This window comes from Carcharodon carcharias, chromosome X (genome assembly GCF_017639515.1).
Source record: "Carcharodon carcharias isolate sCarCar2 chromosome X, sCarCar2.pri, whole genome shotgun sequence".
Taxonomy (NCBI): domain Eukaryota; kingdom Metazoa; phylum Chordata; class Chondrichthyes; order Lamniformes; family Lamnidae; genus Carcharodon; species Carcharodon carcharias.
In genome coordinates this window covers 12,220,440-12,243,859 of record NC_054507.1, presented here as the reverse complement: position 1 = coordinate 12,243,859, position 23,420 = coordinate 12,220,440, and the positions used below count along the sequence as shown (strand labels likewise).

Genomic DNA, 23,420 nt, shown 5'->3' with positions numbered 1-23,420 from the left:
GTAGACCAAACCAGGTAAGGACAGCAGATTTCCTTCCCTCAAGGACATTAATGAGCCAGATGGGTTTTTGTGACAATCACCAATAGTTTCATGGTCACCATTGCTGAAAGCAGCTTTTCAATTCCAGATTTAATAAATTGAATTTAATCTCCATCAGCTGCCATGGTGGGATTTGAACCCTTGCCCTCAGGGCATTAGCCTAGGTCTCAGGATTACTAGCCCAGCGACAATGACGCTACACCACCATCTCCCACTTGAGGCAGTTAAAATGGGCTCTGTTTGATCTCAGCGCTAATTGCAAATGGCCCTGCTGAGTTTGGGTTTCCCATCTGTGTGATTCACAACCTGCCCCCTTCCCCCGCCGGAAAAAATTGGATCTGACAGAAACGGGAGCAGGACTTCCACATCCAGGTCCCAACCGCCATTTGTAAAGGTCTCTGGAGTCGGCTGGACTCTGTGAAAATACGACCCATATTCTCGACAGCTACCCTATTAAACACTTGCATAATTTTAAACACTTTCATTAGATCACCCCTCAGTCTTCTCCTTTCAAAAGACCTATTTGGTTTTTCCTGATAGCTATACCCTCTCAGATCTGGTATCATTTTTATTTCTCACTTTCTCTAGGGCCTGTACATTTTTTTTTGTAATATGAAGACCAGAAGCTTGCACAGTATCCTGAATGTTGTTTAACCAAGGTTCTGTGAAAATTAACAGAATGTCACTGCTTTTGAATTCTACTCATGTAAAAATCGACCCCGGTGCTTTGTTTGCATTTTTATGGCTTTGTTAGCCTACTTTTAATGTTTTGCGAATCTGTACATACATGCTGCATGGTCCCGCAGGTGCCACTGAGTGCTACATGAGCAAACAACAGTTGTGGCTTAGGATAGACTAATTGTGAGCAGCAGCGCTTCAAGAGCTGCTGCCAGGACAAATTTCCTCCCCCTATTCTCCCATTGTTCTTGCGAAGGGAACCTACTGTAATGAGAAGGAGGCACAAACCTTCCAGAATTTGATAATGGCAGCTTATTTCTGTCATGGACACTGCCTCAGTTTTGTAGGTCTCGAGAAATCAGCACACATCCCAGAAATATGAATATTACCTCCTAATTTGCCCAACCTCATGAGGCCTGTTGCCTTTTGAAGCTCCCGTCCCAGCAATTTAAGGTTTATCTTTCCAGCTCGTTCTTTCTGGGAGGGCTGAGCGCCTTTTGTGCTCTCATAATTACACACCAGCTCCGCAGAACTGATTAAGACAGGGTGGTTTGGTATCTTGAAATTTATCCCCTTCTCTTGGCGGTGCCAAGCGTGGAATCTAGCAGGAGGTAAGCAAAAAGGTGCCAATGCTCCTAGCTCAGTGCCACTTTCGCTTGAGGGCACAAGGACCACTGGTGCACTGTGGAGCTAAGGGACGTTGTTTTGCACTGGTGATTGCCTGCTATGAGCCCCTGGCCATGCGAGTTAGTGGCCAAATTGAAGCCAGGCACATCCCCATATGAAGACAAGAACAATGAATCATCTTTTTAAACAGGGGGCCCCTTTTGCCCACAGGATTTGGAAGCTGGGATAACATTAATAGGAATCCTTTGGTTCCTGCAGTTGGAGAGGAAGGAAAGGAGAGGGAACAACACTGAATCCCAGCCCGGGCATCATTCCACAGCCAGTTAGGCCACATATAGAACAACAGGGGAGATTTTCCACATGTCAAGAAAGTGTACCCCAGCCCATGAGTTTTTATTTTGATCACTTTGGTTGGAAATCATTGTTTAGGGTGAGGATTTTCATGATAGACTCTCCTGGTGTCGAAGGAGAGCTTTAAGGTGGAAGCAGCAAAAGGCTCATGGTCATATCCTGAGCACCATTGGTCCGTGGATGTACTTGCCTGGGACCAGGTCATCTGTGCATTGCCTCTTGGTCAGGGAATGGTGCACAGTACGAGGCAATGAAACAACAGAGGGTGCCTTCTTTTCAAACCATTTTTTTTTCAGGTAAAACCAAAAGAATGAAAGGAGCTTTTCAACTGACTGGATAAATACATTTCCTTCCTCCTCAGACACTGGCATCAATACTTGGAGCTCTCTCGATGACCAACATTGTGGAGCTGATCATTTCCCTGATTTGCCTCAGTGTGCTCATCCCGACGAAAGAAATCAGCAGCCGCTTCAGGGAGAAGCTCCGCATGCCCATCCCTATCGAGATGATCATGGTGAGGGCACAAAGGGCAGGCACTGGCAGTCATTGCCTCTGTACCCCTGGTGGGATAGAGAGTGATACAGGGCTCAACTTACGTAAGATTGCACCCCTTCAGACTGGAAATGTAAAGCACAGGGCTTCAAGATGTCTAGTCCTATTTGGAGGAGAGCTGTGGCATGAGTGCATGCGTCAGAACAGGAGGAGGACACTTGGCCCCTTCAGCATTCAATCCGATCATGACTGATCCGTAGCTGAGCTCCAGCTGCCCAGTTTGGTTCCATCTCCCTTATCATTGCCTAATGAAAAATCTCTCAACCTCAGGTTGGAAATTTTCAGTTGACCCACAGCTCAGCAGATTTTTAGGGGAGAGAGTTCCAGATACCCTCTCTCCTTTGCATGAAGAAGTGCTTCCTGACATCACCCCCTGAACGGCCTGGCTCGAATGTTACGGCTCTGCCTCCCTTTGTCCTGGACTCCTGCTCCCCTCTCCCTCGGCCCACCCAACCGCCAGACGAAATAGTTTCTCTCTATCCAACCTATTGAACCCCTTTAACATTTCAAACACCCCTGTCAATTCACCTTCAAGCATCCGTGCTCGAGCCTACTCCATAATTTAACTCTTTAAGTCCGTTCCCCACAATAACACACAAGTGCCCTATTGGAGTGTGGGATCCAGTCTTCAGTCCACTGCAGACGGATAGGTTTATGAAGCCCACCTCTGCAAGCTGGCACTCCAACTGCGCTGGTTTGCATTCGATCAGGTCAAAGAAGGTGACAGTAACGGCTCTTCGAAATTGTGCCGGGGGGGTCTTTTACATTTGCCTGAGGAGCCTTGGCTTAATGGCTCATCCAAAAGGCTGCCACTCCAACAATGTAGCACTCCCGTCAGTACAGCACTGGAGCATCAGCCTCGATTTGTGAGTTCAAGTCTCTGGTAGCGGGACTTGAACCCACATCCTTCTGACTGAGCAGCGAGAGTGTCAACCATTGAGCCATGGCAAGCGTGAATCAGAAAGCTAAGCGATATTTTTGCTAGCTTCTGATGCAAGTGTTGAAAGTATGAAGTTCTGAAATGAATAAAAGTGCCAGATCTAACTATGCACTTTGCTTTTTAGATTATAGCGGCCACTGCAATCACCTTTGCCACATCCCTTGATGAATGCTGTGATGTCCAGGTAGTGGGAAATGTCCCCACAGGGTGAGTGCATCTTTCTCAGGATGATTAAAAGCACAGTAAGGAATGGGGTGTGACAGTTACCACAAGGGACTAGCATGAATAATTGTGAAACAAAAACAAAATAGCTGGAAAAACTCAGCAGGTCTGACAGCATCTGCGGAGAGGGATACAGTTAACGTTTCAAGTCCGTATGACTCTTCATCAGAACTAAGGAAATAGGGAAATGAGGTGAAATATAAGCTGGTTGAGGGAGGTGGACAGGTAGAGTTAGATAGAGGGCCAGTGATAGGTGGAGGCAAAGGAGAAATTGCCAAAGATGTCATAGACAAAAGGACAAAGCGGTGTTGACGGTGGTGATATCAGTTAAGAAATGTGCTAATAGGGACATTAAGGGTAGAAAGCAGGACGAGCAAGTACAGATAGCCCTAGTGGGGAGTGGGGTGGGGGGAATGGATCAAAATAGGCTAAAAGGTAGAGATAAAACAATGGATGGAAATACATTTAAAAATAATGGAAATAGGTGGGAAAAGAAAAATATATTTAAAAAATATAAATTATTGGAAAAAGGGGGATTGGAAAGGGGGTGAGTTATTGTGAATTGGGTTTTGTGACTCCTGCCCAGTTGGGGGTCTTTTTGCCTCCGTGAAAGCGGGTCCAGTTTGCAAGTGATGTACAATCGAAAGCTCCTAGATGCACACTTTGCCAGCTTGCAAAATTTCTAGGCAAGAACACGTTACCTGTGTGAGTTTTTATCATTCTTATCATTGAGGCCGTAGTTTCAGGTCTAAGACCGGGAGTTCAGCCTTCAGTCAGGTATATCCCTGTTACACAGCTTACCTGGAACCCCTAATTCCTACCCGGGCGAGGATAGTGCCTGTCGGGTGGTGAGGGTGGTTGGGTGGACAAACCCTCACAGTTTCCGCAGGGCTTAAGGGTACAGCCTGCCTCCACCCCAAAACAAGATCAATAGCGTTGGCAGGGGTACCACCAAGGGAGGGATATCCCAGAGTAGGAGTTTGCTTGCCCTTGGCCTAGGTTTGTGTGGAACCTCACCTGAGAGACCAGGGCTGGGTCATGACCTAAGCCCCAAAAGGCCAAAAAAGGTTTGAGGCCTTTTTTTTGAGGATCATTGCAATGTTTTGCCAGGGAAAGGGATGATGAGGGGGGGAAAGACCCTCAGCTTAGCACTGTACACCGTAATTTCCAACCTCCTTCAGGCACCTGAGATGCGCCCCCCAGTGGCATGACTGCTTACCACCATTATTTAAATAAGACAGCTCCTGGCCCTGTCAGCTTTGCCATAAGGTCAGGTGTTACTAATGAACAGTTAGTCCTTACGTCAGAATTAATGGTCCATGACTTTTTGAGGCTGGAATGCTTTGGGCAGCAGCCCAACATTGTCTAAGTCTTTAAATTAAAAATCATTTAAATTTTTTGTTTAGTTTTTAAATTAAATTTAAATCGAAGAAACCTTTAATAAAATAGGTTTTAAAACGTGGCAATAAGGGTCCAACAGATGCCCTGAGCTCTTTTTAAACTCAGTCTATTGCTATGCTGGAGTTATATACCAGGACATGTCAAACCCTAATGGTGCTAGCCCCACGTTACCCCCTCCAGGGGTCTCCCAAATTGCCCTCTGCCCTCCGCTCCCAGTTAGACTGGGCCCTCAGGCAGGATATATACTGCAACTAGAAGCCACTGAGATACCCATGTTGCTGTTATAACTACTCCCTAAAACTCTTTAGTAAAGGATCATGCTGCTGCAAATAGAATAGGAGTAGAAGATTCTGGAATGCTTCTCACCCATAGTAGTTCTCCACAAGAACTGACTCTGAAATTTTGACTGAAGTGTGCGGGACAGGGACTGAAATGGTCACTATGCCTCTGCTCCACCAAGTCTATCAAAATACTAACATGACCACAGCGTTCAACAACTGGACTTCCAATGGAGATATCCTTCAACATCCCAACTTTGTCAGTCATGACGGGATTGCCTTGGGGAGGGCGCAAAAAAAATTCGCCGATGAAGTGTCCGTTTAGACATTGCTCAAGCCTAAGGCACTTGTAAGTCAGTCACCCAAGGTATCAGGGAGATACACATGGGCTATGTCCATCTCTCAAAGAGCATAGATGAATTGAAGGGAAGACAACCTGGGGGGGGAAGTCGAGGGAAGATTTAGGTGCTAGGTCCTTGTCAGGATGGCTTTTGATGCAGTCAGTTTATAAAATGGGAGAAGTTTAAGAAGTGCCAAGTTGGTAATGTTGGTGAGAGAAGTGACATTGAGTGTGAAGTTGGTTTTGGGTAGCAGTGTGAAATGGGCATTGATGAAGTGGCAGCTTGTTTTACGCCACATTTGTCTTCCTTTTCCAATAAGATCTGTTGTGGTGCAGAATGGGTGGCTGATCCACCATCTCCAATTAAACCCTGCTCTTGAAGACCAATCTCACCCACCCCCTTGCCTTTTCAATGAAAGAGTTAGTTGGAATTGATGGATAGGAAGTCTTTGAGTCTGTCTGAGGAGGGAGGGAAAGGAAACCTCTTTGTAACCACTACCTGAGGGAGTTCACCCAGCTTCTAACACCCTGTAAACACATGTTAAGCTGGTACCTTTTTATCTTCACTATTAGTTGCTATTTGTCACAATCTACCTCGAAAGGTAATGAAATAACCTATTTTCTGCATTTTTTCCCTCAGCTTTCCAAACCCTCAGTTGCCAGCCTTGTGGAGCATCCCGAGTATAATTGGAGATACGATTGCGATTACCTTTGTTGGTTATGCTGTGTCTGTATCACTGGCTATGATCTATGCGGACAAGCACAGATACAAGATTGACCCCAACCAGGTCTGTAACGTCAAAAAGCAGACCATCCCTTGAGAGGTTATTGGCACCTTTGTTTCGCAGGTCCCAGTTGGTCACTGTGAATGGTCAGGCCCTGAGGAAAAGGCCCATTCTCACTCATCGTGACTGTTGGCAGGCTGTCTTTCCGACAGGGCACCACACCACTTTAGTCCTTGCTTGATGTTCACATACATGTCTTCCAGCGCTGGGGTATCATCAGACACAAGAACTCTGGCTGACGTTTGCCCCGTGGTGCATAGGGGCACTGAAGCCAGTTCTGGTGAAGCTACTTGGCATAAACCAGGGATCAGACTAAATCTGTTTGGCTCACCTCCACACGGGGATGAAGGCAGTACCTTCACCAACTGAGCCATTAAGCTAACTGAGTATTTAAAGTGCATCCTAGCACACTGGACTCTGCCAGCTTCCCATTGGAACCACCGCAGCCAGTTAAAATGTTGTCAATGAGTTATCCTCTTGGCTTTTGCTGCACTGACCCACACAGCCACTGGTTAAATATTGTCAGCAGATTCAGTATTTCACTCCTACCTCACAACCTAATGTGGCTACGAGCCATATAATCAGAGCTTTGCTCTCTCGCTCCTGATACAGATCTGAATAACCATGCAGGCCAAGTATACCATCGCTGTGCACATGTCCATTGTTCTCCTCCACGCCTCTGTTACAGAAACAGGAGGAGGCCATTCAGCCCCTTGGGCCTGTTCTGCCATTCAAAGAAATCATGGCTCATCGGTATCTTAACTCCATGAACCTGCTTTTGCTCCATATTCTGTGATATTGTGCTCAGTTCTGGGCGCTGCACTTTGGGAGGAATATACTATCCCTGGAGGGGAGGCTGCAGTGCAGATTCACCAGAATGATACTGAGGCCAAAAGGGGTTAAATTATGAGGACTGGTTGCATAAACTAGGCCCTGTATTCCCTTGAATACAGCTAGTTGAAAGGGTGAGTTGATAGGGTAGACAGGGAGAGAAATTATTTCCTTTGGTGGTGGGGGGAGTCCAGAACCAGGGGAGTATAACCTTAACATTACAGCTTGGCTATTTTGGGGTGATATCAGAAAGCACTCCAGACAAAGGGATATGGAAATCTGGAACTCTCCCCCACAAAACCACTGTTGAGGCTAGGAAGTCAATTGAACATTTCAAAACTAAGATTGGTAGACTTCTGTTGCGTTAGAGAATTCAGGATTATGGAACCGAGGTGGACAGAGGGAGTTAAGATACAGATCAGCCTTGGTCAAATTGAATAGCAGAACATGCTCGATGGGCTGAATGGCTCCTCCTGGTCTAATATCCCTAAACCCTTCCCTAGCCAGCAAGAATCAATCGAAAATCAGCCTCAAATATGTTAATTGACTCATTATTCTCAGTCTTATGCTACACAGCCAGGCATTCACCCACTCAGGACAAAGCAGCCCACTTGATTTGCACCCCATCCACAAACACTCGCTCCCTCCACCACTGATGCACAGTGTGAACCATCTACAAGATGCACTGCAGGAATTCACCAAGGCTCCTTCAACAGCACCTTCCAAACCCATGACATCTACCATCTAGAAGGACAAGGGCAACAGACACATGGGAACACCACCACCTGGAAGTTCCCCTCCAAGCCACTCACCATCTTGACTTGGAAATATATCGCCATTCCTTCACTGTTGCTGGGTCAAAATCCTGGAATTCCCTCCCTAACAGCACTGTAGGTGTACCTACACCACATGGACTGCAAGAAGGCAGCTCACCACCACCTTCTCAAGGGCAATTAGGGATGGGCAATAAATGCTGGCCCAGCCAAAGATGCCCACATCCTCTGAATGAATTAAAAAAATACCCAAGAAACTTTTTTGCCTGTATTTTTTCACGGGATGTGGGTGGTTGGTGGCAAGATCAGTATGTGTTGCCCATCCCTAATTGTCCTTGAACTGAGTGGCATATCAGAGGGCAGTTAAGGGTCAACCATGTGTGGATCTGGAGACACATGTAGGCCAGACCAGGTAAGGATGGCAGATTTCCTTCCTTAAAGGGCATTAGTGAACCAGATGGGTTTTTATGACAATTGATGACAGTTGTCATGGTCACCATTTCTGAGACTTGCTTTATAATTCCTGATTTATTAATTGAATTTAAACTCCACCAGCTGCTGTGGTGGGATTTGAACCCATGTCTCCAGAGCGTTAGCCTGGGCCTCTGGGTTACTAGTCCACTGACATTACCACTACACCACCATTTTCACCCCCCCTGTTGTAAGCTAAAAGGGGATAAATTTCCTCAGGGCTTCTCCTACTCCACCAGCAGAGGTTTGGCACAAAGCACCCAAGACAGGGTTTCCACTGAACTCCCACTGGAGTTACAGCAGCAGGGGGTGAGAAGCCCAAAGGGAATTTTAGTCATTGACCTTAAATCCTGGTTAGGCCCATTTCAGTAGGAAAAGTGGCCAATGAGGACAGGTTTTGATTCCCTCCTACCCCATGCATCTCGAATAACATATTTTTGTCACTGTTTCTTAGGAACTATTGGCTCATGGAATTTCCAACACCATCTCTTCCCTTTTTACCTGCTTCCCAAGTTCGGCTTCATTGGCTACTAGCAACATCCTAGAGAGTGCGGGCAGCCACACACAGGTAGAAGTATTAGCAAGGGGACCACAAAAGAGTCCCAGAGTGTTCTTTTGGATTGCTTAACTATGCCGTGATACTCCAACATTTAAAACTTCGATAAGGTTCAGAGGCTGGAGAAAATATCGGTGAACTGAACTAAAAATAGCCTCTTGTTTAAGAGAAATTGTCAAGTCAGAGGGCCTGAGTTCATAAACCTGTGTTCAACCTTTATAAGTCCCTGGTTAGGCCCCAGCTGGAGTATTGTGTCCAGTTCTGGGCCCCACACTTTAGGAAGGGCATCAAGACCTTAGAGAGGGTGTGGAGGGGATTTACTAGATTAGTACCAGAGACTGAAGTTAATGTGGAGAGACTGGGATTGCTCTCATGAGAGCAGAGAAGGTTAAGGGGAGGTTTTTTTTTATTATTCACTTATGGGATGTGGGAGTCGCTGGCTGGGCCAGCATTTATTGTCCCTCCCTAATTGCCCTTGAGAGCTGAGAAACTTGCTAGGTCATTTCAGGGGGCAGTTAAGAGTCAACCACGTTGCTGTGAGTCTGGAGTCACATTTAGGCCAGACCAGGTAAGGACAGCAGATTTCCTTCCCTAAAGGGGATTAGTGACCAAAAGGGTTTTTTACAACAATTGACAATGGTCACCATTAGACTTTTAATTCCAGGTTTTTCATTGGATTCAAATGTTACCATCTGCTGTGGCAGAATTCGAATCCAGGTCCCCATTGAATTACCCTGGGTAATTACCCAGAGTAATCTCTGGATTACCTGGAGTAATCTCTGGATTATTAGTCCAGTGACAATGCCACTACACCACCACCTCCCCAAAGAGGCACTCAACATCCTGAATGGCTTTGCTAGAATAAATAAGGAGAAACTGTTTTGAAAGAAGGGTCGGTAACCAGAGGACACAGGTTTAAGGTGACTGGCAAAAGAAACAGAGGTAACATGTGGAGAATTTTTTTTACGCACCAGGTTGTTGTGATTTGGAATATATCCCTTGAAAGGGTGGCGAAAACAGATTTAATAGCAACTTTCCGAAGAGGATTGGAGAAATGCTTGAAACAAAAAGAATTTGCAGGGTTATGGGGAAAGAGCAGGGGTGTGGGGTTAAGTGGATACGTCTTTCAAAGAGCCAGCACAGGCATGATGGGCTGAATGGTCTCCTTCTGTGCTGTATCACTCTGTGATTTTACAACTCCACGTTGGTAATTCTTGGTGAGTTGGCAGCTTCAGCTGTGGCATGATGGGAGGTGGCATGCTGACCTCAACTGGATGGAGAACCTGTCTCTGTACCAACTCATAAAGGGGGCATCCCAGTCAAAATCCCAAGAAGTGACAGTGTACCCCGCCCCCACCCCCCCACCACCACCCTGAGGGGTCCCAGAAACAGTCCCAGCTCCTGCTTCCTTCCCCCAAAGCAAAATTTCAGCCCAGAGATTCAATAAGGAAAGAAAAGCTGAGCCTCACCTCAAACCAATGTAAGAGTTACCTCAGAGTCTCCAGTTCTATTGGATTGACTAAAGACTGGCATCAGGAATGCGTGTGGAGATGTTTATGGATTAGATCACAGAGTCATAGAAAAGTTACAGCACAGAAGGAGGCCATTTGGCCCATCTTGTCCATGCCAGCCCAAGGACACCCAAGTACCCTTTCTAATCCCACCTTCCTGCACCCGGCCCATAGCTCTGCAGCTTACAGCACTTAAGGTCCAGATTCAGGTACTTTTTAAAAGAGTTTACAGTTTCTGCCTCTACCACCAACTTGGGCAGCGAATTCCAGACACCCACTACCCTCTGTGTAAAAAAGGTCTTCCTCATGTCTTCTCTACACCTTCTGCCACTTATCTTGAATCTATGTCCCCTGGTTCTAGAATTCTCCACCAAGGGAAAAATTTTATCCTGTCCACTCTATCTATTCCCCTTATAATTTTATACACCTCAATCAAGTCACCTCTCAGCCTTCTTTGTTCTAAGGAAAATAACCCCAACCTATCGAATCTCTCCTTGTAGCTACACTTTTCTAACCCTAGATGATCCCACTTTTCCACCAAACATGGAGGACACTAACTTAGGGGGCTGGTAAAAAGAAAAATGTGCATTTCTATTGTACCTTTCACAACTCCGGAGCCTCCCAAAGCGCTTCACAACCAATGAAGTACTTATGAAGTGTCGTCACTGTTGTATTGTGGGAAACGCAGCAGCCAATTTGTGCACAGCAAGCTCCCACAAACAGCAGTGAGATAAATGCCCTGCGAAGCTGTTGTACTGATATTGGTTGGGGGATAAACGTCAGCCAGGGCTCTTAGAGAATTTACCTGCTCTTCTCCAGATAGTGCCCTGGGGTTTTTTACTTCCGCCTGAGAGAGCAGACAGGGCCTTTGATTTAACAGCTCACCTGAAAGACAGCACCTCCGGCAGTGTAGCACTCCCCCACTGGGTGTGTCAACCTAGGTTTTGTGCTTGAGAACTCTTTAGTGGGACTTAGACCTTCAGAGGTGAGAGGTGCTAGCACTGATCTACTAAGATAGATGGAAGTTACTATGAACCTCACTTAATCCATCTTTCCTATTTCTATTTTGCAGCTTGCTGGGCTTTTTACCTGTTTTGTCGTCTTGATGGTCTTACTTTTGATTGGTCCACTGTTTTACTTCTTGCCCAAGGTGAGTGATATAAACCAAATCTAATATTTTACAGAGAGCACAAAGTGGCTTCTACTGAACTGTCCCAAAATGCATTGGAGTCATTTGCTTATATTATTTATCTACGATCAGTCAAATATTCTCAGCTTTAGTTGTGCTGTTGTGGAGAATTCTAGATGCAGATACAATGTGTTAGCCACCACTGGAGAGGGAAGAAATGCCATTAATTGTCCTTTCTGCAATGCATTTTGGGAAGAATTACATAGAATAACCCCAAAGTGTAAAAGTTCAGGGCCTATGGCAGGCCCAAGGTGGGGATTCCCTAATGATTGACTTCTTTCTCCCCCACACTGCTGGCAATCTCCTCACCAGCAGGTTAACAGTGACCGTTAAGCAAGTGTGTAAGAGTATCGCCATCCTTGAGTGCCCAGATGACACAGGGAAATCTGTAGCTTGGGTTACCCTCTGAACTACTGGCCATGTAAGGGCACTGAGCAAAGGAAAATGTACTGTTCTGCATTGGCTGCCTCAAACCTGACATGGAAAGGTGCCCCTGAACCCTTCCCCTTGAGAGGGGTTTAGTGTAGTGGTTATCTTGTAAGACTTCCTGGGCTCAGAGCCACGGGTACCTAAATAGGCTGTCAACCAGCCATAAGTAATTTTAAGATGGTTTATTAAGAAACAGCAGTTTAGATATGATTTATTGACTAATTAGACAGAAAAAGTATACAACCCATAACAGCTTGTGATAACAGCATCCCGCTCTCTAGTGGAAGTGTTAGGAAACGTTTCCCTTGTGCTGGCATGGACAAGATGGGCCGAATGGCCTCCTTCTGTGCTGTAACTTTTCTATGGTTCTATCTCTCGGTCTTCCTCCTCCTCTGGTCCATCTTCCATCTGAGGAAGGCAATGAGCACAGCTGCCTCCCAGCACCCCAGCCCCTCACCACCATGATGCCAATCTATATACCCTGTCTGGCAGCTGGTAGTTTACCCAGTGTCAATCATCTATCTAACTATTCTGACCAATGGATACAGAGCAGGTACTCAAAGCATCAGGATGGTTACCATCACCCTCATGTGTCACCCTGCTTAAGGTCAGGTTTTTAGTTTACAGCTTGCTGAGGGTCATATCCTGGCCCTTTCTGAACACTTACATAGATAAGGAGGTTCAGAAGGTGCCATCATACCACCTTAGGAATGTCAACATGGCAGCCCGAATTAAGACTGTTTAGAGGTCAAAGTGTTTAGAAATCCTCTTTCCAGAGAGAGAATCAAGGTTGTTTAGCTAATCCCATAAAATGCAGAAAATACCCGCTTATTAAAGACCCCAATTTCTTACAAGTTTCCTGCAAATCCCAAATCCCTGGACTAATACCCTGGAGACACAAGTTCAAATCCTACCATGGCAGTTGGACTTATTAATGGTGTCCATGAAACTATCATCGATTGTTGTGAAAACCCATCTGGTTCACTAACGCCCTTTAGGGAAGGGAATCTGCCACCCTTACCCGGTCTGGTCTACATGCCAGGCCCACAGCAACGTGGGTGACTGTTTCAAGAGCCAACCACATTGCTATGGGTCTGGAGTCACTGGGGCTTGGCACAGCCTCAGATATGCCACTGGCCAGTGCCATGACAGATATGGGCAGCAGAGTTTCTGACGAGGAGGCCTAAGCAGCAGCAGCAGAGCCCATGAAGATGCCAAGACATGTACATATTTCCAGAATGATATCCTGGACCTGAAGGAAACACGTGGAGTTGAAAGAGAAGGGGGAGGAAATTCAGTCTGCTTTTATTTGTGAATATTTTGTCATTTTCTTTTTTATTCATCCACGGGATGTGGCTGTCGCTGGCTGGGCCGGCATTTATTGCCCATCCCTAATTGCCCCTTGAGAATCATAGAACCATAGAAAAGTTACAGCACAGAAGGAGGCCATTCGGCCCATCTTGTCCATGCCAGCCCGAGGACAGGTGCCCTTTCCAATCCTTTACCCTCTGCGTAAAAAAGTTCTGCCTCATGCCCCCCCCCCCCTACACTTTCTGCCACTTATCTTGAATCTATGTCCCCTGGTTCTAGAATTCTCCACCAAGGGAAACAATTTTATCCTGTCCACTCTATCTATTCCCCTCATAATTTTGTACACCTCAATCAAGTCACCTCTCAGACTTCTTTGTTCTAAGGAAAATAACCCCAACCTATCCAATCTCTCCTCGTAGCTACACTTCTCTAATCCTGGCAAAATTCTTGTAAACCTCCTCTGCACTCTCTCCAGAGCTATTATGTCCTTCCTGTAATGTGGTGACCAGAACTGCACACAGTACTCCAGTTGTGGCCTCACCAGTGTTTTGTACAATTCAAACATTATATCCTTACTTTTATATTCTATATCTCTGCCAGTGAAGGAGAGCATTCTATATGCCTTCTTTACAACCTTGTCTACTTGAACTGCTGCCTTCAGGGACCTGTGTACTTGTACGCCAAGATCTCTCACTTCATCTACCCCTCTTAGTATATTCCATTTATTGTGTAATCCCTGTAACTGTTTGACCTCCCTAAATGTATGACCTCACACTTCTCCATGTTAACATCCATCTGACACTTTACCGCCCACTCCACCAACCCATCGATATTGTTTTGGAGATTATGGCTATCCTCTACACTATCCACTACTCGGCCAATCTTTGTGTCATCTGCAAATTTCCCAATTGTGCCCCCTATGTTCACGTCCAAATCGTTAATATATAACACAAACAGCAAGGGTCCCAACACCGAGCCCTGTGGAACACTGCTTGAGACAACTTTCCATTCGCAAGGGTATCCATCGACCATTACCCTTTGTTTCCTGTTACAAAGCCAACTCTTTATCCAGTTTGCCACATTACCCTGAATCCCATGGGCTTTCACTTTCCTGACCAATCTGCCAAGTGGAACCCTGTCAAATGCCTTGCTAAAATCCATGTACACAACATCCACTGCACTACCTTCATTAACCTTTCTTGTCAATTCCTCAAAGAATTCAATCAAGTTTGTGAGGCAAGACCTTCCTTTAACAAATCCATGCTGACCATCCCTGACTAGTCCATGCCTTTCCACAAGACAGTTAATCCTATCTCGCAGGATTGATTCTACTAATTTGCTCACCACCGATATAAGACTAACTGGCCTATAATTGTTTGGCATTTCCTTTGATTCCTTTTTAAACAATGGAACTACGTTTGCATTTCTCCAGTCCTCCAGTCCCTCCCCTGTATCTAGTGAAGATTGGAAAATCATCCTCAGAGCATCTGCTATCTCCTCCCTGACTTACTTCCGCAGCCTCGGAAACAATCCATCTGGCCCTGGATTTCTACCCTTCGAGTACTTCCTCTCTCTTTATGACTATCCCGTCCAATATCTCGCAGTGTTCCTCCTGGACTACTATATCTACATCCTCCTTTTCCTTTGTAAACACGGAGACAAAATATTAATACAAAACCCTTCCCACAGCCTCTGCATCTACACACAAGTTTCCATCTTTCATCCCTGATAGGTCCCACTTTTTCCTTAACTAACCTTTTAGCATTAATGTATTGGTAAAATATCTTTGGGTTATCTTTAACTTTACTTGCTAATCTTTGTTCATGCCCTCTCTTTGATTTCCTTATTTCCTCCTTTACTTCATCCCTGCACTTCCTACATTCGTCTAGGCTATCTGCAGCGCTTCGTTCTTTGTGCCTATTTTACGCTTTCTTTATCTGTTTGATCTTCCCCTGTATTCCTCTAGACAATCAGGAGGGTCTAGATTTGGTAGTACCACTCTTATTTTTGTAGGGGACATGTCTACTTTGTACAATTAGGATCTCACTTTTTAGTGCTTCCCACTGGTTTTCCACTGTTTTATCCTCCAGCAGTGCTGTCCAGTCCACCTCAGCCAAGTCCCTTCTCATTTCTGCAAAATTTGCCTTCCCCCCAGTCCAAGACTTTTACTCCGGCCTTTTCTCTGTCCTTTTCCATGGTAATGCTACATCTAACTGAATTGTGATCACTGTCCCCGATATGGTCGCCAACTGTCACTTCGCCCACTTGCCCTTCTTTGTTCCCCAAGACTGGGTCTAGAATTGCATCTCCTCTCGCTGGGTTTGTCACTAATTGGTGAAAAAATTTTCCTGGACACACTGCATGAATATTTCTCCCTCAGTGCCCCTTAGCTTGTTTGAATCCCATTTGATATTAGGATAGTTGAAGTCTCCTACTATTATTGCCCTCTTGTTTTAACAAGCAGAAATTTGCCTACATATTTGTTCTTCTGTCTCCCTTTCACTATTTGGGGGTCTGTAGTATACTCCCAGTAGTGTGACTGCCCCTTTTTTATTTCTAAGTTCAATCCATAAAGCCTCGTTTGTTGACCATTTAGTATATCATCCCTTCTCACAACTGGAATTAATTCTTTAACCATTAGTGCAACCCCCCTCTCCTTTCTTATCTCCTCCTTTATCATGTCTGAAGACTCTATAACCAGGGATGTTAAGCTGCCAGTTTTGTCCCTCCTTTAGCCAGGTCTCTGTTATAGCAATGACATCCTGCTGCCGTGTGTCTACCTGTGCCCTCAAGTCATCTACTTTGTTTGTAATACTCCTTGCATTGAAATATAAACAGTTTAATCCCGTCAATTTTCCTTGCTGGACACTTTTTAAACTTTGCTTCTCCTGTAACTCCATATCTATCACAACGTCCCTAGCTAATGTTCTACCTCCATTTTTCTGATCTGAATCTGATCTATCTGATCCTACTCCTGGGATCTCATCCCCCTGCCACTCTAGTTTAAAAACTCCCCAACAGAACTAGCAAAAGACCCTGCAAGGACACTGGTCCCAGCTCTGCCTGGGTGCAGCCCGTCCGGTTTGTACAGGTTCCACCTTCCCCAGAACCGGTCCCAGTGCCTCAAGAAACTGAATCCCTCCCGGCTACACCATCTCTTCAGTCACGTGTTCATTTGGTCTATCCTCTTATTCCTGCTCTCGCTAGCACGTGGAACTGGGAGTAATCCTGAGATTACTACATTTGAGGTCCTGCATTTTAATTTATCTCCTAAATTTCTGTACTGAGTTTACAGGTCCTCATCCCTTAGTTTACCCATGTCATTGGTACCAATGTGTACCATGGCCTCTGGCTGTTTACCTTCCTTCCCCAGAATGTCTTGCAGCCGCTCCGTGACATCCTGGACCCTGGCACCAGGGAGGCAACATACCATCCTTGATTCACGTTTGTGGCCACAGAAGCATCCCTAACTATTGAATCCCCTATCACTATAGCCCTGCCACTTGTTGTCCTCCCACCCCTCTGAGCAGCACAGCCACCCATGGTGCCATGAACATGGCTGTTGCTGCTTTCCCCTGAGAGGCCATCCCCCCGCAACAGTATCCAAAGCGGTATATCTGTTAGAGAGGGTGGATGACCACAGGGGACTCCTGCACTGCCTTCCTGAGTCTTTTACTGTTCCTGATGGTCACCCATTCCCTTTCTGCCTGTGTAATCTTCACCTGCGGTGTGACCACCTCACTAAACGTTCTATCCACGACTTGCTTAGCATCGCGGATGCTTCACAATGAGTCCACCTGCAGCTCCAGCTGCATTTGGACACACCTTCCGCACACATGGTCACCAGGGACGCTGGAAGCGTCTCTCACTTCCCACATCCTGCAGGAGGAGCATATCACAGGTCTGAGTTCTCCTGCCATGACGTTCCTCTCGATTAAGTTAGTTACTCCCTTAAAAATATCCTAGCTCGGGGCCTTATTTATGTTAGTTAGGAACCTTATTTCTTGACCAATTATACTTGTACAGTACTACTCTATACATTTTTTTAGCTCCCACTTCAGTATTAAGCAATGCATTACTTTAATAGATTGAAAAAAAACTCTCACCAGGACTTAGAGGAGGAGAGAGGGATGGAAACACTACAGCAATGTAATGTTTGGGGCTATTCTGTTCTTTGACAGTGGGTCGGCCTCGATCCCCTTCTGCATTGTGGTGACTGTGCTGACTTCTCCCAGAATGCTTCTCAGTCACTTCTCACTACCGCCCTCTGTTGGATGGTGGTGGTGAGCTGCCTTCTTGAACCGCTGCAGTCCATGTGGTGTAGGTACACCCACAGTGCTGTTAGGGAGGGAGTTCCAGGATTTTGACCCAGTGATGGTGATATATTTCCAAGTCAGGATGCTGAGTGACTTGGAGGGGAACTTGCAGGTGGTGGTGTTCCCATGTGTCTGCTGCCCTTGTCATTCTAGATGGTAGTGGTCATGGATTTGGAAGGTGATATCTAAGGAGGCTTGGTGAGTTGCTGCAGTGCATCTTGTAGATGGTACACACTGCTGGGACTGTGCGTCAGTGGTGGAGGGAGTGAATGTTTGTGGATGTGGTGCCAATCAAACGGGTTGCTTTGTCCTGGATGGTGTTGAGTTTCTTGAGTGTTGTGGGAGCTGCACTCATCCAGGCAAGTGGGGAGTATTCCATCACACTCCTGACTTAGACCATAACTCCATAAGACATAGGAGCAGAAATTAGGCCATTCGGCCCATCGAGTCTGCTCCGCCAATCAATCATGGCTGTTAAGTTTCTCAATCCCCTTCTCCCCGTAACCTTTGATCCCCTTACCAATCAAGAACCTATCTATCTCGGTCTTAAATACACTCAATGACCTGGCCTCCACAGCCTTCTGTGGCAATGAATTCCATAGATTCACCACTCTCTGGCTAAAGAAGTTTCTCCTCATCTCTGTTCAAAAAGGTCTTCCCTTTACTCTGAGGCTGTGCCCTTGGGTCCTAGTCTCTCCTACTAATGGAAACATCTTCCCCACGTCCACTCTGTCCAGGCCTTTCAGTATTCTGCAAGTTTCAATCAGATCCCCCCTCATCCTTCTAAGCTCCATCAAGTATAGACCCAGAGTCCTCAAACGTTCCTCATATGTTAAGCCTTTCATTCCTGGGATCGTTCTCGTGAACCTCCTCTGGACCCTCTCCAGGGCCAGAACATCCTTCCTGAGTTACGGGGCCCACAATTGCTCACAGTATTCTACATGTGGTCTGACCAGAGCCTTATAAAGCCTCAGCAGTACATCCCTGCTTTTATATTCTAGTCCTCTCAAAATAAGTGCCAACATTGCATTTGCCTTCCTAACTACTGACTCAACCTGCAAGTTAACCTTAAGAGAATCCTGGACTAGGACTCCCAAGTCCCTTTGCACTCCAGATTTCTGAATTCTCTCCCCATTTAGAAAATAGTCCATGCCTCTATTCTTCCTACCAAAGTGCATGACCTCACACTTGCCCACGTTGTATTCCATCTACCACTTCTTTGCCCATTCTCCTAACCTGTCCAAATCCTTCTGCAGCCTCCCCGCCTCCTCAACACTACCTGTCCCTCCACCTATCTTTGTATCATCTGCAAACTTAGCCAGAATGCCCTCAGTTCCTTCATCTAGATCATTAATGTATAAAGTGAAAAGTTGTGGTCCCAACACTGACGCCTGCAGAACTCCACTAGTCACCGGCCGCCATCCTGAGAAGGACCCCCTTATCCCCACTCTCTGCCTCCTGCCAGACAGCCAATCTTCTATCCATGCTAGTACCTTGCCTCTAACACCATGGGCTCTTATCTTACTGAGCAGCCTCCTGGGCGGCACCTTGTCAAGGGCCTTCTGGAAGTCCAAGTAGATAACATCCATTGGCTCTCCTTTGTCTAACCTACTCATTACCTCCTCAAAGAATTCTAACAGATTTGTCAGGCATGACCTCCCCTTGATGAAACCATGCTGACTTTGCCCTACTTTACCATGCACTTCCAAGTATTCTGAAATCTCATCCTTAATATTGGACTCTAAATTCTTACCAACGACCGAGGTCAGGCTAATCGGCCTGTAATTTCCCGTCTTTTGCCTCACTCCCTTCTTAAACAGGAGGGTTACATTAGTGATTTTCCAGTCCTCTGGGACCCTCCCTGACTTCAGTGATTCCTGAAAGATCACCACCACCACCTCCACTATCTCTTCAGCTATCTCCTTTGGAACTCTGGGATGTAATCCATCTGGTCCAGGTAATTTATCCACCTTCAGACCTTTCAGTTTTCCTAGCACCTTCTCCTTGGTAATGGCCACCATACTCACCTCTGCCCCCCGACTCTCTTGAACTTTGGGGATGTCACTCGTGTCTTACACTGTGAAGACTGACGCAAAGTACCTATTCAGTTCCTCTGCCATTTCTTTGTTCCCCACTACTACTTCTCCAGCGTCATTTTCCAGTGGCCCAATGTCCACTTTTGCCTCTCTCTTACCCTTTATATATTTAAAAAAACTCTTGCAATCTTCTTTTATATTACTGGCTAGTTTATCCTCATATTTAATCTTCTCCCTCCTTATTTCTTTTTTAGTTGTCCTCTGTTGGTCTTTGTAGGCTTCCCAATCCTCTGGTTTCCCACTGCTCTTTGCCGCATTGTATGCTTTCTCTTTAGCTTTTATGCTGTCCCTGACTTCCCTGGTCAGCCATGGTTGCCTCGTCCTCCCTTTAGTATGCTTCTTCTTCCTAGGGATGAATTTTTGCTGTGTCTCCCAAATTACTCCCAGAAACTCCTGCCATTGCTGTTCCACTGTCTTTCCTGCTAGGCTCATCTCCCAGTCAATTCTGGCCAGCTCCTCCCTCATGCCTCTGTAGTTACCTTTATTCAACTGTAATACCGTTACATCTGATTCCAGCTTTTTCCTCTCAAATTGCAGGGTAAATTTTAGCATATTATGGTCACTTCCTCCTAAGGGTTCCTTCACCTTAAGCTCCCTTATCAAATCTGCCTCATTACACATCACTAAATCTAGAATTGCCTGTTCCCTAGTGGCTCCACCACAAGCTGCTCCAAAAAGCCATCTCGTAGACATTCCACAAACTCCTTTTCTTGGGATCCACTACCAACCTGATTTTCCCAGTCTACCTGCGTATTGAAATCCCCCATGATCACTGTAACCTCGCCTTTCTTACACGCCTTTTCTATTTCCTGGTGTATCTTGTGCCCCACATCCTGACTACTGTTCGGAGGCCTGTACATAACTCCCATTGTGGTTTCTTTTACCTTTGCGGTTCCTCAACTCTACCCACACAGATTCTACATCATCTGACCCTACGTCGTTTCTTGCTATCGATTTAATTTCATTTCTTAGTAACAAAGCAACCCCACCCCCTCTGCCAACCTGCCTATCTTTTCGATAGGATGTATGTTCTTGGATATTTAGCTCCCAGTCCTGATCCCCTTGCAGCCATGTCTCCATGATGCCCACCACATCACACAAGCTCATTTACCTTATTTTGTTTACTGCGTGCATTCAGATACAACACCTTCAGTCCTGTATTCCCTGTCCCCTTTCTCATTGTTGTCTATTTATCTGATGTGTTTGAAGTTAGATTCCTAGCCCTTTCCAAACAATCTGTCCTATTTTGTCTTCTGGGGACTTTAATAGCCTCTCCTGGGCTCTCTTTTCTTTTCAGTTTTTTCATAATTTTCCATGACGTTGAATCCACCCCCCACATGCTAACCTGCTGCTTTGTTTCCCATTAGTCATACTTCTTGGAGTTTTACCCTTCCCTTCCCTCCCCCACTTTCTAGTTTAAAGTCCTGTTGACCACCCTATTTACCCTTTTCGCTAGAACATTGGTCCCAAATCGGTTCAGGTGGAGACCGTCCCAATGGTACAGATCCCTCCTGTTCCAATACTGATGCCAGTGCCCCACGAAATGGAACCCCTCTTTCCAGCACCACTCCTTTAGCCACGTGTTTACTTCCCTTATTCTCACGTCCCTATGCCAATTTGCACGTGGCTCTGGTAGTAATCCGGAGATTATAACCCTTGAGGACCTGTTCTTTAATTTAGTTCCTAGTTCCTGATAATCCCCAAACAGGTCCTCTTTCCTAGTCTTACCTATGTTATTTGTCCTGACGTGGACCACAACAACTGGATCCTCCTCCTCCCTCTCCAATATCCTTTCAAGCCGATCAGAGATGTCCCTCACCCTGGCACCGGGCAGGAAATATACCATGCGGGACACTCGATCCTGCTTACAAAGGAAGCTATCAATTCCCCTAATTATAGAATCCCCTACAATTACCACTTGTCTTTTCGTTCCCCCCTCTTGAATGGCCTCCTGTGCCACAGTTCCATGGTCAGCTGGCTCATCTTCCCTACAGCCCTGTTCCTCATCCACACAAGGAGCAAGAACCTCATACCTGTTGGACAAGGTCAAGAGCTGAGGCTCCTCTGTTCCTGAACACAGGATCCCTCTACCTGCCTCACTTGCAGTCACACCCTGCTGACCCTGACCACTGACCGAACTTAAGATACTTAATCTACCGGGTGTGACGCCTCCTGAAACAAAGCATCCAGGTAACTCTCCCCCTCCCGGATGTGCCACAGCGTCCGGAGCTCGGACTCCAGCTCATCAATTCTGAGCCAGAGTTCCTCCAGCAACCAGCACTTGCTGCAGATGTGGTCACTGCGGCCTTGTGCCTTGTAGATGGTGGACAGACTTTGAGGAGTCAGGAGGTGAGTTACCTACTGCACGATTCCCAGCCTCTGACCTGCTCTTATAGCCACAGTATTTATATGGTTAGTCCAGTTCAGTTTCTGGTCAATAGTAACCCCCAGGATGTTGATAGTGGGGGATTCAGTGACGGTAATGCCATTGAACATCAAGGGGCGATGGTTGGATTCTCTCTTGTTGAAGATGGTCATTGCCTGGCACAAATGTTACTTGCCACTTGTCAGCCCAAGCCTGGATATTGTCCAGGTCTTGCTGCATTTGGACATGGACTGCTTCAGTATCTGAGGATTCACGAATGATGCTGAACATTGTGCAATCATCAGTGAACATCCCCACTTCTGACCTTATGATGGAAGGAAGGTCATTGATGAAGCAGCTGAAGATGGTTGGGCCGAGGACACTACCCTGAGGAACTCCTGCAGTGATGTCCTGGAGCTGAGATGACTGACCTCCAACAACCACAACCATCTCCCTTTGTGCTAGGTATGACTCCAACCAGCAGAGAGTTTTCTCCCTGATTCCCATTGACTCCAGTTTTGTTAGGGCTCCTCTTCTGAGAGATGAAGTGAGCAATGTCGATCAGAGATAATGTTAATAAAATAACCTGTCTTCTCAGGCAGTCCTGGCCTGCATCAACGTCACCAGCCTGCGCCAGATGTTCCTCCAGTTTCAGGATCTTCCAGAGCTGTGGAGAGTCAGCAAGATGGACTTTGTAAGTTGGCCAAATTAGGCCTCTTTTGTGACTTTGTCAATGCGGTAGGCTCGTTTTAAAAAGCCCAATAACAAGCGTGCAAGCAATCAGGAGCAGGTTGACCTTTAGCCAGTCCGTCTCGACTAACTCAGCAGAGACCTGGCATTGGACCTGGAACCTTTCCCTTCTGCACAGTCCCCATGACACAAAGTCATCGTCGCGGCCTCCCCTCTAACTGCTGGATACCCCTCAATGCCTGCTTCTCCTTTCTTCCAGGTGGTCTGGGTTGTCACGTGGCTGGCTGTCATCATGCTGAATGCGGACCTTGGACTCGCCGTGGGGGTAGTGTTTTCGATGATGACTGTGATTTGTCGAACTCAAAGGTACTGCGGCACAATTAGTACCAGATACGTTAATGAACAGCTCGTTCACAACTGAACCTGATCTCCTTTGGTACCCAGTTGATTCGATCCTGACATACATACTAGTTGATGTATGGGCGAATTGACCAATCCATGCTGCAAGTGGGGTGGGAGGTGATATGCTCAAGGAGGTGAGGAGAATCAGTATTACGGTATTATAGCATGAACCCGCCCACATGAATCCGTGGTATATTTTATATATTTCAGGGCTATGCAAGGGAAGGCACTAGCTTCTAAGTGTGCAATAGGCTTATTTACAAGAGT

The 23,420-nt window shown here is 46.2% G+C and overlaps 1 protein-coding gene across 1 annotated transcript in view; it reads left to right on the top strand.

Moving 5' to 3' along the window:
- Positions 1-23,420, top strand: part of slc26a10 (solute carrier family 26 member 10) — a 127,494-nt gene that overhangs the window by 68,496 nt on the left and 35,578 nt on the right. Inside the window, exons 5-11 of the mRNA XM_041180449.1 lie at positions 2,057-2,209; positions 3,312-3,394; positions 6,069-6,216; positions 8,743-8,856; positions 11,428-11,505; positions 22,660-22,755; positions 23,011-23,117. Of these exons, the coding sequence (XP_041036383.1) occupies positions 2,057-2,209; positions 3,312-3,394; positions 6,069-6,216; positions 8,743-8,856; positions 11,428-11,505; positions 22,660-22,755; positions 23,011-23,117 (779 nt within the window). The remainder of the gene's footprint in view (positions 1-2,056; positions 2,210-3,311; positions 3,395-6,068; positions 6,217-8,742; positions 8,857-11,427; positions 11,506-22,659; positions 22,756-23,010; positions 23,118-23,420) is intronic.